We start from the raw sequence: 18,404 nt of genomic DNA, 5'->3' as shown, positions 1-18,404 counted from the left end.
CGGCAGCCAGCTCTGCATATGCCCCCGGCCATAAATACGGTGTAGAAGAATTCTCATGCTATGGCGCAAAAGACGGTCAGAAAATTGAGTGAAGAGATAACAAGGAGAAAAATGATAAAGCACATAAGCCTCGCATATGCCATACATATGCTATTATCACACACAACAAAAATCAACTTCAATATTATTACATGATGTCATCACCAGAGTCAAGCGCGGTGAACCCTTGGGGGCAGCTGTTTCAGCATAATGAGGTAAGAATACCCTAATAAGGCTCTGGGCATATGCTAACAACATCAAGGACCTATTCGCCAACACTCTCGAAGACGATGACCCTACAAGCTTTTTTAATATCCCGAAAGAGATTATTGAAGAGTCTGGGCTTATGCTCAGTGGGCGCGGAGCGCGTGCTGTGAGCGTTCGCAAAGTGATTGATTGCATTGCTCTTCCAAGCTATCCAAAAGCATCGATGGATGGATTGGTATATATTATACCAAATATATCCCCGACATATGCTGGCGATAAGGTTGAGGAAGTGACAAACTTCATACAAGAGCAAATGAGTATTGTAAGTAATACTGGGCATATGCCAGTGCTATGCTCACTATCTACTAGGTACAGTTTGGTTCAACTCGGGTTGGCAAATGCACAACTGTTTCTCTGGTATTCTTGTGAGTAAATTCTTCAAGTGTGCAGATGCTGAGCATATACTGACTAGAGATAGGGAGCAGATGCTTGGAAAAGGAGCGCAGGCACAGTGCTGGCATATGGCCTTCAAATGCACTGGAATACGAGTCTGCTCAAAAATCAAGCAAGATCTTATAACCTACCAAGACGACTGGAATAATGGTTTTAACCCAGAGAATATTGGCCGCATACGCCAAACATATGCCACAAGTATTGATACCATGGAGATTGACGAACGCACACGAATGAAGACGGAAGCAGCATACCTGGCATATAAGAAGATATGGGATAGTTCACGACGCCCTTGTCGGCTACTCCCTGTATCAGAAGACCCTGAGAGTCTACCAGGCATATGCTGCGAAGAGCAACTAATGACCTGGGTCCAGACTGACGGGCAGTACTTTATTGGCTGTCCACAAACATCGAATGAGGCCTGTCAGCACACACAGCTCCGAGTTGTTATTGGTAATATTGACCTAGCATATCTTCAGCATATGGTCGAGTATGGGTTACACGAGCCCGAGGAGCCTCTACGCGATACTTGCTCTTTTTGGGATGCCTCAAATACACGGAGAAAGGACTGTGGTAAGTGATAAGAATATATAGAATGTAGAGTGAGCATATGCTAATAATATATAGTATTTCAGCATAAGGATATATCCCGCCTACGTCCACACAGTTGCCGTGTTAAATTTGACGTCTACATACCAATTAATAACCGCCGTTTCCCTTGGTATATGCTCAGCACACGCGACGTCCATACCCACGTTCCACCGCCACCAAAAAACATACCACAAGATATTCTTAAACATCTTATTTATGCCCTCTCTGAGCGAGATGATTTATTATATCTAACTGCTCGTAAGTATTATTCTATACTATTTAAAGCATATGCTAATAACATACCCTATAGGGAAAATATTTTTAAGCCCTTTACTTAATGAATTCCTTAAAAAGTATAAGGCTAAGAATATTCGGAGCATCCACCCAGCATTGAATTGTGAGGATAAAATACATGCAATACTTATACGTGCACGATTCCTTAAATACCCTGAGGGTAATGATATTGCAGGTAAGTGCTATTTAGAATGTTGTGGGCATATGCGCTAACCATGCTAGGTGTACAACGAGAATTCTGCCTTGACCAAATCCGTGAGCCAAACCAGCAATGGATACGTGAGATCAAATTCTACGGCTCTGAGTATTGGATCATCATATGCTCAAAAAGCCAGGCTTCTGCTGCTCAGAAGGCAAGATGTATACAAATTGATCTATCTTTTAAGATGATTCGAGGGAAAGCAAATATTCTTAGCATCTCAAGCTGGAATGACACTTCTAATCGTAAGCATATGCCCAGTCCAGATAATACCTATCTCTAACCTACATATCTAGTTCGCGAAACATATATTTATGCTATAACAACAATCACAACTACAGAGGCATACACTGATGTAAGTAAGTGCCCAGCATATACCCAGGACACTACTGATCTAAATAGATGTTCGCAGCAATGTTTCGGTGGCTTGGTGACATTGGTGGCTTTAGCATACGCTGGCACCATCTCGAGCATATGCCACACGGAAGACCTCCTCCTATGTTCTATACAGTGACGACAGATATGGATGGGAAGCAAGCACATGGTGAGCAGCTACACAGCATATACGGAGAATATAGCTAATATCATTAGGACTTGGCAATTACTTACAAAGTCTTGATTCACGATGGACCTGGCAAGAACATTTAGAGCATGTGCTTATCTTCTGCCAGGTACATGTCCAACGGAACTGGCGACATAACCATCCTGATGCTCCTGATGAGTATACATATATGTCGCTCCTAGACTCACCATCTGCTGAGATCTATAATGAGGAAGTACGTCAGCTTATTGAGGCACACCCTGAGAGAGCAAGTTGGTTTAAAGCAAAAACAGCTCCCTGGGTTGTTGCTGGGCTTGTTGCAAGTGCCTCAAAGGTGCCTCCAAAATGGCGATTATATGCTCAGAAGAATACGAATATCGCAGAGAGTGGCCATTGGGAAGACTACTCTGCTGTAGGACAGCACCGCAGCCTACTATCAGGTATCCTAGGGCTACGTCAGCATGTGCTGGAGAAATGCTTCAAGGTCCAAACACAAACAGACCTAGGAGTAGCAGTAACATGGCATAATCGAGGGCCTGTTGCCCGCATAAGCCGAGCATATCTTCGACGAGATACTACTAATCGCATAGCGCAAGATCGACGTATCTCTCAGCCAAACCTACCCCTTAACCCACGGAATCCCTACCATGTTCGACCCGAAGGCTCAAGCCCTGCGTCAGCATATGCCTCCGATACACCAACAACTCCTGTCCCACAAAGATCCTTGCAACCCTCTGAGCCCCCGTCCTCAACAGGTTCTGGGCACATGCCGGCAATCTCTTCGTCACAACACACAATACAGGCCAACAACGTAGGCCTATATGATGCCGAGAATACACGTATAACACCACCTACTCCATCACCACAAAATATACCACAAGAAGATGTGCAGACATTGGCGGAGCATATGCCTGCACAACAACCGGCATATCCGCAAATACAGGGGACAGGTACGCCCCGGCCCTCCTCGGCAGTCGGTAGGCATACGCCCAAAACCGATGGGGCATCAACTGCATTACTAGAGCCTCTCACAGCACCAGCACTAGTTAGGCATATGACTGTAATTGAGCTTAATAGCCTGTTAGATAGTGATCAGTTGGAAACAATCGATCTATCTACAGTCCCAGCCGCGGGCATATGCCAGGATGATGATCTATCAATCATCAGTATAAGAGCTTTAACACCAAGCCGTATTAGACCAATTACTGATGCAGATTGTAAACCAGTAAGTAATAGACATAATATAGGCATATTCCCAGGACTAACTTTCTCTAGGAACCAAAAACACCACAACAACAAAAACGGGATCGCTCTAGCTCATCAGCAACGTGCTCACTACCATCAATTTCTCAGATATCTCTACGACCAAAACGGCCCCGGCATATGCCAGAGATAGATCAATTTGATGATGCTGAGATTTCTGCACTTCTTCTACAGCAGAAGGTGGTCAGAGAGGAGTATAAAGATCTTATTCAAGAGGATATTCAACATATAAAAGAAAAGTGTCAAAGACTCAGACAAGGTATATGCTTAAGAGAGTTTTAAAAGATACTTAACTAATTTATATATAGGAAAGGAAAAAAGAATAAGCTAGTTTTTTTTCGTTTTTTTACGCTAGATTGAAAATTAGATATTAAATAAGTATATGCTAGGAAAATGCTAAGTGGCTTACTTGTGATAACTTTTGTAAAGCCCGGGTAGTCTTTTTAGGTGAAGTAGTTGCGTAGCATATGCTCTGCGACTTATTAACTCTTATCACGGACTCTGTAGAGGTAATATCCTCAGGCATATGCTGACTGCTAGCTGTGTACATTCTGGCTGTGTCCTCAAGTGAGGAGTCTGTGTTAATTGTGGTGTCTGGTTGACCGTTGTCTGAGCATATGCTGGTTTGATCCCGCTCTGATCGTGTGGTTGTAGGATCTAATGTGGGAGAGACTGGCACACCGTGAGCATATGCACACGGTGTGTTGAATGTATTTTCGAACAACATCTGTCGGAAACTTGAACGATGGAATTGTCTACCATATTTCTGTGCAAATGCTAGGTCTTGTTGGCTATAAGATTATTAGCATATGCGTATAATATGAATAGTAGATACCTACGCAAGATACTCAAGCTCAGTCGCTACCTTATATAAAAATGAGGTCTTTGGTAGGTTTTTTGGCTCACGCTGGTACCGAGCATCACGCCAACCGCCATTGAGAACCCAGGCGCGAATAGTACTACTAAGTGTAAGCATATGTCACGTCTATTCTAAAAGAATACTTACTTCTCTCCAATTAGGCGTTCTTCGTCTGATATATTCGCCTTATTTGGGAGGCGGATATGGTAGGGATGTGCTGTTCGAATGTGACGATAAAACTAAAGTATTTGATAAGTATATCCCTAGCAAGCGCCTGGCATATGTTAGGCCACCTACATTCACATTCTCAGTATATACCCTTCCACACATTCTGCCAGTACTGTTGACAATAATATCACAAATGTGTGTGTTGACACGGGAGAGAATTTGTGTGTTTTTCTTCTCAACTGGTCCTAAAATAGAGTTAGCATATGCTGATAAAGTGATATAAATATTCTGACCATGATGGAAGCCAAACTTTGATGGATTTGATGCATTTATCACATCAATATCTGTATACTCTAATAGAAGTTGTCGCGCCATCTTACAGGAATCTCAGTAGAAGATGTAAGGAGGAAGAGGGGTATATGCCTGATTAATTTCTATACTAGGCGGGACGGATTATTATTAATCCATAGCTTACGCATTTTTCCTCCGCATAGAAATATCTTTATAGTAAGCATAACTTATAGCGAGCATATGCTAGATTACGAAATAACCTAGTAAGTGTCCAGGGGCTGCCTGCCCGCTACTAGCCCGTATTATGTATTGGAATTTCAGCATATGCCGAAAAAAAGTTGACTGCCTCGCCGCGCGGTCTGTAGGGTAGCCTGCCTGCCTTACGCTAGCTAGGCGCAGCTGGCAGCCTGTAGCCGTTTAAATCTCTCGGCATATGCTCACAACATGCACATGAGGGACAGAAAAGATTGGGAAATGACTTTTTATTTTTCGGCATATGCCGAGGGTATCCTTCCGGTCTGCTTGCCGGGAACAAAAACATCGCCGCCTGCCTCTCAGCATATGCTGAGCACCCTCCTGAAATTCACGAAAACAACAAAGCAAAAAACTGTCCAAGTCCCGAGGAAAGGCTGGGCATATGCTCAGGCCTTGTTGGCGGCAGCCTTCTTGGAAGGCTGGGCCTGGCGCGTGGAGGTGCGCGTAGCAGCTATTGATTGTCAGAATGCTGTCAGCATATGCTCGGCGTACTACTTACCAGGGGCGGCACCCTTGGTGCCCGTGGCCGCCTTGTTAAGGCGGCGCTTCTTCGACGGGGCTATTTGTCGAGGGTCAGCCTAGAACCTTGTGGGCATATGCTCAGATACTTACGGGGGGGGCCCTGGGAGGGGGAGGGGGAGCGGTCCGGGACAGCAGCCTATTACTCGTCAGCATATGCTCAGTACATGTTCGTAGTGATTAATACTTACACCGCGGCCGCGCTTGCGCGGGGTGGTCTGCGCCTAGAAAAAGTATTATTATCTTGAGTACTCGGCATATGCTCAGACTAAAACTTACAGCAGGCGGGGAGCGGTGGAAACGACCAGTCTTGTCGCCGGTCGCGGCGCGCCAGACGGGATCAGCGCGACTAACATTAATCAGCATATGCTCAGCTTGTTCGCACAGGATTCTCTACTCACGCCTTGGCCTCCAGAAAATCCGCGATCTTCTGGATCGGGCCGCCAAGGGGACCGGCACTAGAGGTTGTTAGCTCAGCATATGCTCAGACGGTTTCTTTCACTTACCCGGGCTCGTCCAGGAAGGCGGCCCTCTTCCACTCCTGGGAGAGGACATACCAGAGGAGGGAGCTATCACGGGTCAGCATATGCTCAGCATCGGCCTGAAACTACTTACCGGCGGGCGGTGGCCTTGTCGGCGGTGGTCAAGTTGCGCCGACCGGAGGAAACGGCTACTGATGTCAGCATATGCTCAGAACTTACTTGGGCTTACTTACGGTCGAAGCCGTGCATCGTCTTGATGTGCTTCTTCATCTATTTTTTTTGTTAGCCCGGCATATGCCCGGAAGATGCGCAACACTTACTTGGCCGGAGCCACCCAAGAAGGCAATCACGGTGCCACACATGACGCCAAGCTCGTTCTTGACGCCGCACCTTTTGAGAATTAGCTGGGCATATGCTTATGCTCAGTATTACTTACACCATGGTGTTGACCTTGGCGATCTGAATCGAGCCTAAGAAAATTGGTCAGCATATGCCTGGAATCGGTTGACAGGGAGCTTACGGAGGGGGGGGTGGTGGCCTTCGATGCCCATGTCGCCTAGAAAAAAATTAGTATGTGGGCTTTGAGCATATGCTCAACCCGTGCTTACCGCAGTGGATGCCAAGGGCTGTCTCGCTGGGTGCCCCAACGCAGTTGACCAGCTCCTGGTCAGTGAAAGTTGCTGGGCATATGCTCAGTACATGTTCAAGTTATTGTACCACACAAAAACTTACTTCCGAAAGAATCCATCTGCATTCGTTAGCATATGCTGAGTGTACTCTAGGAACAGGGGTAAACTTACCTTTGATGATGGCGGGGGGGCGCGCGCAGTTGTTGTATATCTACTACCTGTCTAGTCAGCATATGCTGGGTGCTTGCTTCGGGGGCAGGGCCTGCATACAGAATTTGATGATGATGAAGAAGAGAGAAAGGAGAAGAGGAGCAGGATCTAGGCATATGAGTTAATTGTTCCTAAGCACTGGCCAGGGCACGTGAGGTATCTCAAAGGAAGTGAATTCATTGTGATCTTTTTCATTGTCTATTGCTCAGATCAACTTCAGATCAGAGTAACAAAGAGGCATATACTAATTTGAGTGAAAAGGCGGGCACCTTGCATATGCAGAGCATCTGCAGCAGAGAATCATTTTTCTGCCGCTTTTTGCCCCACCCTAGCCTCCAATAGCTTCGCCACCACCACCAGTGAGCTTAGTGCTCCTTGTGCCTTATGACAACGCTATCAAAAAAAGAGGCTGGGATGGGCGGCAAGCGGGCCACCCATCATGCACCTGGTGCATCAGCTGGCCTCCAGCTGGACTCGCTGAGCATCGCCTTGGATGCGCTGTAAAGCCCGGCTATTTTTTTTTATTTTTTTTTTTGAGTCTCGACACTCAGGGCCGTGGACATTGGCTTGCCTGCTTGCTTTCCACCATGTTCCCTGCGCCAGCAGCCCATCACATCATGCTGGACGATCACCGGCAAGTTGGTGGCATGCGTCGACAGCTCCAAGGCAGCACCCATGTACAGCTATAATACGTCACAATGGCCATATATGTGCTACACGGTCCAGCGCCTTGAAAAAAAAAAAACAACTCTTCTAGTAATGTCCATTAAACAAATTAAAAAACGCCTATGCCAATCCCCGCTTAATATCCTTTGCCAGCAAGCCCTTCACATTCGACTCGGGGCGGGCGTGCTGTGGCCGACCACCAAGTACGTCAACAATATCGCGCATCCTCAGCCACTCGGACTGCTTGGGACGGCGGTTCGGCCAGTCCGTCCCGTGCTCCTCCAGCTCCTGCACCGCCGTAAATACGAGCTCTGATCCCTTGATGCCAATAACAGAGGTGCTCAGAGCATCGGTACTTCCCGCGGCAGACTTCTTGCCGTAGCCTTGCAGGTGCTCCATGCATTTTATGGCATGGCGAACAGCTCGGCATCGGTCCATGGGCGAGGGAACACCGCCCTGCTGTACGTGGCCCGGAATGCTCTCACGGCTTTCGAAGCGTCCGTGGGCTTCGTCGCGAATAATATTGGCAATCAACTTGGCGTCATAGACACTGCTAGCCTTTTCATTGATAAGAATCAAACGTCCGGCGCGAGACTGGCCAGTGTCCTCGGCAAACACCTTCTTGAGATGTGTCACGTCTGTGTTGAGCATACCAAGGCTGATGCCTTCTTCCGGAATGTAGACGGCTGATGCGCCAACAGCCAGACCAGCGAGCGTAGCAATGTAACCGGAGCGACCACCTTGCGTCTCAATGACAAAGACGCGGCGGCGAGTGGCAGAGGCTGACTGCTTGATTTTGTCGCAATACTGTACGAGCTCGTTGAGACATGTATCAGATCCAAGCGAGTACTCGGTTCCTGGAACGTTGTTCGAAATGGTAGCTGGTAGTAAAACCATGGGGATCCGCAGTGCAGGGAATTGCCCCCGTGCAATGCGTAGCTGTGATAGTGCATGGAAAGCTTCGAATCCACCCACCATGAAAAGGGCATCAAACTCGTATTTGGCAATCAGACTAGCAACGTGCTCCATGCCAGACTCAGAAGGCAGCTCTCGGTTTGTGCCAATCTCGGAGCCGCCCTTGCTGGCCCAGCCGTCGACTTCTAGCCAGTCAAATTCACGGACAGCGCCAACGGGCTTATCATCATGATGGCGGGCAAATCCAGCAAACCCGTTGTGTATGGCCATCGGGGTGTGCCCGCGCGAGAAGCAGTAAGCGACAGCTGCACGAACAGCGGCGTTCATGCCTCCAGCAGGCGCTCCGACATTGATGAACCCAATCTTCATGCGCTCCTTTTCGGGAAGCTTATGTTCGTCGGTCTTGACGTTGGTTGTGGTGAGATATGATTTGTACTGGTCAGAGAACTCAGTGTCACGGAGAGACATGGCCTTGTCAAATTGCTTTGCTTCAACAGCCTGGACCACAGACTTTGTCTCTGCAACAGCTTTCATGAGAGGCTTGCGAACAATCTTGTTCTCGTTGATGGCGATGAAGCAGGTTTCAGTTTCGGGAGTGGCCTCGAGAACAGCCTTGACAGCTTCGACACCCTGCAGGGTACCAAGCATGCGATCGTATGCAACGGCGGTGCCTCCGCGCTGCACATGGCCTAGGGTGGTGATTCGAGTGTCGAGGGCTAGTCCGCCTTCTGACTTGTCGGCCAGCAAGTCTTTGATTTGTTCGGGAGAGATTTTGTTGCCGTCCTTGTCGTTGGCGCCTTCGGCCACAATGACGATGGTCTTGCGCTTGCCAAAGCTGCGGTGTCTCTTGACGACCGCGCACATTTCTTCGTGCCAACATTCGCTGACGGGTCGCTCGGGGATGAAAACAAAGTCGGCACCCGTGGCGACGCCGGCGAGCAGCGCCAGCCAGCCGCAGTGACGGCCCATGACTTCGATGACAAAGGCTCTAGAGTGAGAGGAGGCGGTAGCCTCAATGTAGTCGACCATTTCACAAATTCGAGAGAGGGCCGAGTAGCAGCCAATGGTGGCATCGGTGCCCGAGAGATCGTTGTCGATGGAGCCGACGAGGCCTACAATGTTGAGATGCTGGTAGGGCTTCACCTGGTCGGCGGTCAATTGACCAGTCGAGACGAGTTCCTCGAGCAGGGAGGGCCATTCGCCGCGAAACTTGTCGGCACCGGTCAGGGAGCCGTCACCGCCGCAGATGATGAGGGCGTCGATGCCATTCAGCACCATGTTCTTGGCGGCCGTTAGGCGGCCCGGTCGCTCGTAAAACGCCATGCAGCGCGCAGTGCCAATCAGCGTGCCACCCTCGGAGAGATAGCCGCGGACCTCTGCCCATCCCATCTGGCGGATCAGATCGCCGCCCTTGACCAGGCCCTCGTAGCCTTCGTACACGCAGAATGCATCGCAGCCCAGGTGAATGGCGGTGCGGACAACGGCGCGGACAACGGCGTTCATGCCCGGGGAGTCGCCTCCCGAGGTCATGACGGCAATCTTCTTTTTCGGGGCCTCCATTGCGGCGGCGCGTGGGAAAGAGTCGATGATTGTGGCTGTAGGATGCAGGACGTCGAGGGTCGGATCGTGCGGGAGCAAAGAGCGTGGGCCAGACAGCTGGTAGCTGTTTCCGAAGGTATAGTGAATAAGCCGCCAAGGATGTAGGTATAGATCAGGCCACTCAGCAGGTGGTTGCAGCAGCAGCAGCAGCAATAGGAGCTGCCAATAGCTTTTCTTTGAACGAGGATAAAAATGGCAGAGAAAGAATAGCGTCGTGATATAGTCAACGGAAAAAAAAAAAGTCGCAGACTTGAGTTGTGCCAACGAGGGGCAGAGCTCTTATCGGTCCGGAAACAGCTACCCTCCCACCTCGCAGCACTTATTGTTATCGCTATCTGGAAGCCAAGTTTAGGCGCGTGGGGCAGCCGAATTCGGTGCTTTTTAGAGCTCTCTTAGTGGCTGCTTAGTGGTCTTGCAGCAGTTCTGACAGCGCTAGTCCACTATAAACTAATGCCTCACCCTACCCAGGTATAAATAAGATGTGTTTGGTAGAGAGATTTAACTAAGAGAGTGATTTTGGCCGCATCTTGCAGCAGTGGATGGTGTTGTGCCATAGCAAACTTGTATATCCCAAAAAGAAAATGTATTTCCAAATGAATGGGCGCTATTGGAGCCGCCAACAACCAACAAAGAGGGGTCGCTGCACCTGTACATACCTAGGTACTATGCCACGATAGCGGTTGAATAAGATACCTAGGTACCTACCTTAATTACCCCGCCACGCCTCCGATGGACACAAAACCAGTAGACACAACATCATCACCACCATCTTCTCAATGTGCGCACACCCCATGTGAAACATCGACAGAACTTGTCAGCTGGTCTGTATCCCTTCACAGCAACCGCGGATACCCTCTGTAGCCTTCTGCGCCCCAGCTCAGATCATCGCCGGCGGCTGTGTACCATCCTTGCCTCTCCGTACCAACAAGAACCACAGAATTCGAGACGCCTGTAGTGTAGGCATGGTTAACCGCGATTCTGTGACGCCCTCACGGCCCTGTAAGTTGCATGTATGCCAGGCAAGCAGGCTCTGCATTGATGCACAGCCCTCTACGCGGACCATGGGCATCCACACGCTGCAGTGAGATCCAGTGTAGACAAATACGGCATCGTAAAAATGCTTTCGAGAACTGTCCTCCAAGTCACTGCTGAAGTAATTTTTCCACGTGAAAAATGTAGTAACTTTCCTAGAATTATCTTTCGTCCACAATTTGGCTTTCAAACTCTGTATTGCGTCACAGCCATGGCTATGTTCTGCGTCGTGGTTTGAGCGCTGAAGGACCTACCCTAAACTTACGTGGCTGTTTTAAGGAAGATGCAAATACACGTTGAGGTTGCCATATTATTCGTCTGACTTCTTTCAAAGTACTACGGTATAATAGAGTCTATCCGTAGTGAAGGTATTGCTAATTTAGTTGAAGACATGCCGTGTTCGTCGCAAGTCATCCAATATCAACCCCAAAAAAACTGGTGTTGGCCAAAACCACGTGAGCTCGCCCGACGAATCGTCGCCAGCGACACGTCTACAATGGAACTCGATTAGTGAGAGCAGAAAAAGAACAAAAATAATAGCAAATCTATGTTGATTCTCTATCTACCAGCAATTTTCCAGTCTCACCCAGCACGAATTAAGTTGAGCTGGCAACAAACTGCGTATGATTCCAGAAGTGACCATCTTCCACACCCCTCTCTAGCGACTTCCACTCAGATTTTGGAGGATATGGCGAGGGATCAAATACCAATCGCAGATTGAATTTCTTTGCCGACTCGTCCGCGTACCCAACACGGCACGGCTCCATGAAGCGACCCTTTTCGACGCGAACAGTGTACGACTTGGTCTTGTACGCCTCGTCCGTCAGACTGTACTCGTTCACCAGGGTACTCTGTGTCAGAATGGACGATTGGGCCTTTTGCGGAAGCCGTTTTGTAAGGGTCATCTGAATCTGCAGCTGGCTTGTGATCTCAGCGTCAGCTGCAGATGCAGTGGCGGACGGCCCGACTGCCTGCGCCTCAGCCGCAACGGAAATCTCGGCACTTTTCCATTCAATATCGGCAGCAATCCAATAGTTAAAGTTGCAAGCACACCATAGCTGTGGGTGATTTAGTAACGATGGTGTCGAGGGTAGCAGCTCGTGCGCCGTACGTACCTCGCCTGTTCCGTCTTCTCGAAAGACGATATATCTTCCTTCGCTGTCAAAGTACCAGGCCGGCACCGAGGACAAAATAGCACTCGTGGTCTGGCTCATTTGTACGGTGTGTGTTATCCAAAGGTAAAAAATCCGTGTCTCAAGCAGAGAATGATAGATCACAGTTCTGTTGTCGGGACAGATGGCAGCAGAAGACACGGATGACATGGGACACCGAGGTGGGGCGATCCGGGCTGTGTCGTAGTCTCGTACGGTTCTACGGACGACATGGCACCTTGGCGCATAATCATTATATCAATATAGTAGTAAATTGCTAGGCATAGACGCCCGAGACAACCTTAATCGAATGTTGCGTCCTGTTGTGGAAGCGATCATTCGCCGCTTTTTAGCAGACATCGTTTCTCACGCCAAAGAGTCACCACTAGAAAAGCACCGTTTAATACATAAAACTACACAATTAACTAATTCAATTGCCAAGTATTTAAAAAGTCAGGCGCACAGTTGATTGCTTTTATAAGATTTTGCCAGCGTGGCATGGCTAATAAGTGAGCTCGAGTCTGCTACCTGGGCGAAAAGCGGCGGACTTTCCGTACGTGTATCTGTGGGCGGATTATGGCGTACGAGCCCACTCCATACGATGTGGCTCATACATGTTATCGTTGAGCGGCATAAAGATATCACCGGCAATTGAAATGATACGACCCAAATTGGAAGGCGCGGGGAAGCAGACCACTCGGCCAACTTGAGTCGTCATCTACTATATATACATGCCAGCCACTCCCCTGCAGTATCTGGAACCAACCCTCCAATTCAATCAACCAAAATTGCTTTAGAAACTCTCTGCCAGCATGAAATTCCCCCTCGCTCTTACCTTGGCCAGCCTCGGTGCTGCCGCGCCGTTGGCCGAACGCGGGCCAAGTATCGTCGTCGGATACAGAACGGTCAGCAAGGTATGTCATGTTTCCACCAATCCAGATTGGATTCCCCGGCGGTACTCTTATATAAAGTCCTGCAGCAAAAAGTGGAAGATCAGTTCTTGTTGGTTAGACCGTGCCTAATCGAGTGTACACATAGCAACAAGCCGCGGATTACAAGGCTGCTGGCAACACGTTGGTCTACACAGGTTCCCAGAGCTCCGACCAACTCGGCCCTGGAGTGTACATAAGCCCCAAGCTTGGCGAGTGGCCCGGCCCCGACGACGGCTGGTACTGTGCCATCCTTGCGGATTCCACGCCCTGGAACCCGACCAACAAGGCCTGGGTCCCCAAGACGGACAACAATGGCAAAGCTCTGTGGTGGAAAGCAGGCGGTAAGCTCAATTTTGATTTCGCATTCGCGAAAAGGGCCAATTGGTTCTTCTCTCATTTCTCGTATCGAGGCAATTTTTGCTAACAATCCTGGTAATGAAGAAACAAATAGAGCCGCGTATCTGAAGCAAATCGGCGGTTCTGGTTTTAAGCCAGAAAACACTATACTGCTGAGCCAGATTGAAGGATTCCCGCTCTTGCAGCTCCTGATTCCCCCGCAGCTCATCAAGAACCCAAAAGTCTTGAAGACCACGACGCAGTGCGCTGCAAAGACGGACACGGCGGGCGTCAAGGCAATTGCGGCCCATGGCAACGTGGACTGGAGCAAGTGGCCGAACGTGAAGGGCACCCCGCAGAAGCCTTAGGCTCTGTCAGTGTGCTACAGTATATGCCAAGCTGGAAGCTTAAGGCTCATCACTCAAAGAATATGCATCTTCTTCCAAACCACTGCGCATTCGCGGCAATCGTACTTTTGGTCTACTGTGGAGGAGTGGGCGACGTGCCTCAGCTTGCCAGCAACTTCATTGTGTGCCGAGTTTTAAGCAACAAGGAAAATCCACTAGTAGCACATATCTTTCAAATACCACTTTTTTACGATTTGTTGGAAGTTAAGCCTATAAAGTTCATTCCAGGGGCGCATCGGTAAGAGAAATGATGGCCACGTCGACACGAGATGACTGGGGAGATCCAGTGTATAGTAACGGGCAAAATAGTTCTCAACTGGAAAAACACTGTCAAATTTCTACCAAAATTGTATCATATCTATTTCGAGAGCCAAAATGCCTCCACAGAACGAACACGTCATAACATCCATTTTTGATGTGGCAGACTGGCAGGAATAGAGACCTTCGCCCAGAAACGCTGTCCGATCAGCTTCAGAGCTATGGTCGACATGCTATGAGATCAAACCCCGCTTGGACGCTTCGGCTTTCGCAGAACTTCTTGCAGTTTCGATGAGTTCTACTGCAGGCCCGAGAAACGACAGCTGTTGCAGGAGACGTTGTGGCGCAGATGCTAGGAGGATCACCCGGCAGATCGACCCTTGGCAATCCATACCCATCTACAATTGAACGAACAAAAGGCTGCTCACAAGTCCTGGTGAGTACGAGTAATTACCCGGTAATTTCCTCCGGAGCCTCGTTACAGTTGAACAGCTGGCTGACATCCACTCCGACCGCAACTCCTGTCGGAGTATTCCCCTGAGTCAACTCGCCGCAGTCCGGATCTTCACAGGGCAAGACTGATGCAAGACGAAAATCACTAACTGCTGCTCGACTTAATTGGAAGACATGTGCTCTTTTCGTGCCATTTCCAGCTGCTAGTCCATCCAACGTGGCACAAAACCACTGGGACGCTGGCGCGGAGCGGATCTCATATCGTCATGAGGGTGTATAGTGAGTGTAACTTGCTTCTTCATGAAACTGCACGTGTATCTTGAAGCATGTATGATGACATATGAGGCAATTGTGAATGAGGAAAAATATTGCAGCTGGTCGCAGGTCGCAGATCGACAGTCATTGGCCTCTACTGCAACAGTGGCCTGGTGTTGAAGTGGTAAAAGTTGGATAAGGATCGACAGTATTGGAGCTTGTTAGAACAGTCTCTAAGTAGGAAAACTAGGGGAATTTCCCAATGGATCGACATCTCCTCAGCTCTGTTGCAGATGTAGACTGTGGCCCATGGCCAAGCGGTGAGGTAACATAGTCTCTCGAGTGTAAGATCGGGTATGAGTGGGATATAGCTGAACAACGTACTTCCATACCTCATTGGTCGCGAGCCTAGATTTCGTGCTGCATTAATGCGAAACGCGACCCACCTCTTGCCGGGAATAGTAAATCCTGCATCCATCATTGAATGCCAGCTCTTGCATGCGATGCAGCACTCCCTACTTGCACTGCCACGTCCGAGATGCGCTGTTACTCCCGACATACAATGTTACGTCCTGTGTATATCCACAATTACAAACTTCATCATGGTCGGAAATGACATGATCTACATACTAGCCATTGACACGATGCATCTCAGACCGCACCTTACGTAAATCATCACTTCCACTCAAGTGCTGGCAATATCCAAGCTCGTCATATTGATCGACAGTCCGTGAGGATGGACTAGGAAAGCATATAATTTTAAAAATAAGATAAAAGGGAGCCAAGAAGCTATCTCTTGTTATCTTGTTATCTTGATTACATCAAACCCCAGTGCGAGCAAGCAGCACAGTTCGTCAATACATTTTGTAGCTCCTCTTTTCTCGGATTTAGTTCTCAACACTGCTCCAAGATGCATGTCGGTATTGTCGGCGCAGGAATTTCCGGTCTTTACACTGGACTCCTTCTGCAGCGCGAGGGTCACAAAGTGACCATTTTCGAGGCAGCCAACCGCGTGGGCGGACGCCTCTACACCTACCGCTTCAAACCCCATGGCGATTCCAAAGAAGAAGCATACTTCGAGGCCGGTGCCATGCGCATACCTCGTTCCTCCCTGCACTCGCAGGTATTCGACCTGGTTCGCTACCTCAACACCTACGGTCCCGCCAGCTGCAAGCTTGAGCTCATCCCGTACATTCTCGAGCACTGCAGCAACTCGTCCTTCTTCCGCGGCCAAAAGGGCAAGGTCCAGGACGCGCAGTGGGCGGCCAACGCCGGCCTGCCCGCGCCGTACCACGGCAGGACGGCTCAGGAGCTCCTGGGCACCATTGTGATTCCGTGGCTGGAGACGCTCCGCAGGGACTTTGACGCTGGCTTCAAGCAGCTGCTCGAGTACGACGAGTACTCGTTCCGGGCATACCTGCGTCTGGTTGCAGAGTGGCCCCACGAGGTCATTGAGTTTGTCGAGCTGTTTTGCTCACAGACCAATCAGTATGATTTGTCTTTTACGGAGATTATCATGCAAAATCTCGATTTCGACACCACAGAGGTAAGACGCCGAATCCACCACACTTTCCAGGCTCGTGCTTTCTTGCTGCCCAATCGATTTTCCTAGTTCTGCTTCGTGCCAATGTGGTTGGAGATATACTGACTTACACTATAGTGGGCAACCGTACAAGGCGGCATGTCTCGCATTGCCGAATGCGCAGCGGCCATCCTCGGCAACGACAACATCAACCTGGAATCACGAGTGCATCACATTGCGTACACGGACAACGGCTGCGTTCAGCTGTCCGCCCGCGGCCCCGATGCTGGTCAGGACTCCACGGGAGGAGTTTTTGATGCCGTGGTCCTGGCGACACCGCCCTCAGCGTTGCATAGCATCGTGGACAGGCCCACATGGTCGTTTATGAAGGAACAGTCCATCCGCGGAACCCATTTTGAGCCTCTCTACAAGATGGGTCTGCATTTCCGTACCAGATTCTGGGAGCGATCGGCGACCACGCCCATGCTCGGCGGCCAAAGCACGACGGATCTGCGGTTCCGATGGATCGTGTATCCCTCCAACGACATTGGCAGCGACGGGTCCGGTGTACTGCTTCTCTACAGCTGGATGACGGATGCTATGAAATGGGCAGGCCTGTCCCAGGAAGAGCGTATCCGGCTCTGCTTGCATGACCTTGGTAAATTTTACGCAGACGAGCCTGACATCGACGTCTATGAGCAGTACATTGAAGCATTCGATGTGCTATGGATGAATGAGTTTTGCGGCGGCGACGCCATGTTCCTCCCCGGCCAATTTTCTCGTTTCCACCAAGTTGCAAAGAAGCCGGAGAAGAACATTTACTTTGCTGGCGAGCACCTTTCAAAACACCACACGTGGGTAAGTGTCAATGACGAACATCTCCTGCCCCGTGTTTCTTCTTTTCCGATTCGTTATGCCCCTGTTCCGTTCCCGCCGGCCAGTGTGTATACCGTTGCATTTTACTGACAAGGTGCGGCTCTCGCGCAATAGATCGCCGGTGCAGTGGACTCCGCTCTGAATACTACCGCCGAGATTCTGGGAAGGTGCTGCGCTCCACCGCAGCATGTCCTAGGTACCGGCGTAGAGAAGGTGCTTTTCCCTCTCGGCCGAGAATTGTTGGAGTCGGGGGATGAGAGCAGCACGCCAAGCACGCCACGCACACCTAGGACGCCCACGACAGAGAAGAGCCAGGTGAAGACATGCATCGTTCCGAAGCACATGAATGTGCCGTATGTGGAAGTACTTGAACTGTAGAGAATAGACACTAAAATAGACGGGCGAAACATGCAGCATGTGTGTTGATATAAGTGCCTCATTGTGGATAGGTCTTGTTACCGTGAACAACCCCCATGTTCTCGGCACATGTGCCGACAACAGAGCTAGAAGTGCGCACAGACATGTAGATCCGATCACAAACGAACGACAACCGCTTGAGCACACCATGCTGAGCAAAATTACACAAAATTGCCAAAAGAGGGCAAATGGCCAATACTTTGCTCGTGGGCCCGCCATGAACGCCACGATCGTGGTGGCCATGCCGAGTTGCGGACCCCAATTGTCGGATTCTACCAACGCATCGAGAAACATGCATTGACACTTTCCTGAACCGATGCCGGGAGGGCAAAACGGTAAAGATTCGCGTCCAACTCGCAGCCTCTGATGCTTTTTGCTAGTGTCGTAGCAGCTGAAGCACCTGGTGGATGCAGCCGAGGGAGATGAGGTCATTGTCCGCGGCGACCGAGTGCGGCTTTCCTAATTCGATCAGCGAAGATACTTCGTGGGCTTTACCCTTCTTTTTTTTTTTTTTTTTTTTTTTTTTTTGCTTCTTTTTCGGACCCTAGTCAACAGTCTCAAGGCTCCAGATCAAATAGAATCAAA

General features: G+C 49.5%; 5 protein-coding genes across 5 annotated transcripts; 3 read left to right on the top strand and 2 right to left on the bottom strand.

Annotated features, from left to right (window-relative positions):
* Window positions 1-7,786: 7,786 nt before the first annotated feature.
* LMH87_004305 (uncharacterized protein) lies at window positions 7,787-10,141 on the bottom strand (the record flags this gene model as incomplete). The annotated part of the gene is made up of 1 exon (XM_056195502.1): window positions 7,787-10,141. The coding sequence occupies one exon, from the start codon at window positions 10,139-10,141 to the stop codon at window positions 7,787-7,789; it is 2,355 nt and encodes a 784-aa protein (XP_056049125.1).
* Window positions 10,142-11,808: 1,667 nt separating this feature from the next.
* On the bottom strand, window positions 11,809-12,426 carry LMH87_004304 (uncharacterized protein; the record flags this gene model as incomplete). The annotated part of the gene is made up of 2 exons (XM_056195501.1): window positions 11,809-12,270; window positions 12,328-12,426. 2 exons carry the CDS (start codon window positions 12,424-12,426, stop codon window positions 11,809-11,811), a joined length of 561 nt encoding a protein of 186 aa, XP_056049124.1.
* Window positions 12,427-13,175: 749 nt separating this feature from the next.
* Window positions 13,176-13,999, top strand: LMH87_004303 (uncharacterized protein; the record flags this gene model as incomplete). Its single annotated transcript, XM_056195500.1, has 3 exons — window positions 13,176-13,277; window positions 13,402-13,636; window positions 13,737-13,999. The coding sequence occupies 3 exons, from the start codon at window positions 13,176-13,178 to the stop codon at window positions 13,997-13,999; spliced, it is 600 nt and encodes a 199-aa protein (XP_056049123.1).
* A 62-nt stretch (window positions 14,000-14,061) lies between these two features.
* LMH87_004302 (uncharacterized protein) lies at window positions 14,062-14,441 on the top strand (the record flags this gene model as incomplete). The annotated part of the gene is made up of 2 exons (XM_056195499.1): window positions 14,062-14,276; window positions 14,348-14,441. The coding sequence occupies 2 exons, from the start codon at window positions 14,062-14,064 to the stop codon at window positions 14,439-14,441; spliced, it is 309 nt and encodes a 102-aa protein (XP_056049122.1).
* Window positions 14,442-15,914: 1,473 nt separating this feature from the next.
* LMH87_004301 (uncharacterized protein) lies at window positions 15,915-17,780 on the top strand (the record flags this gene model as incomplete). The annotated part of the gene is made up of 3 exons (XM_056195498.1): window positions 15,915-16,550; window positions 16,665-17,384; window positions 17,517-17,780. 3 exons carry the CDS (start codon window positions 15,915-15,917, stop codon window positions 17,778-17,780), a joined length of 1,620 nt encoding a protein of 539 aa, XP_056049121.1.
* Window positions 17,781-18,404: the final 624 nt, after the last annotated feature.

Source organism: Akanthomyces muscarius, chromosome 2 (assembly GCF_028009165.1).
Source record: "Akanthomyces muscarius strain Ve6 chromosome 2, whole genome shotgun sequence".
Taxonomy (NCBI): domain Eukaryota; kingdom Fungi; phylum Ascomycota; class Sordariomycetes; order Hypocreales; family Cordycipitaceae; genus Akanthomyces; species Akanthomyces muscarius.
Note: the sequence above shows the minus strand (reverse complement) of the source record. Positions and strands in the feature narration are given on the sequence as shown.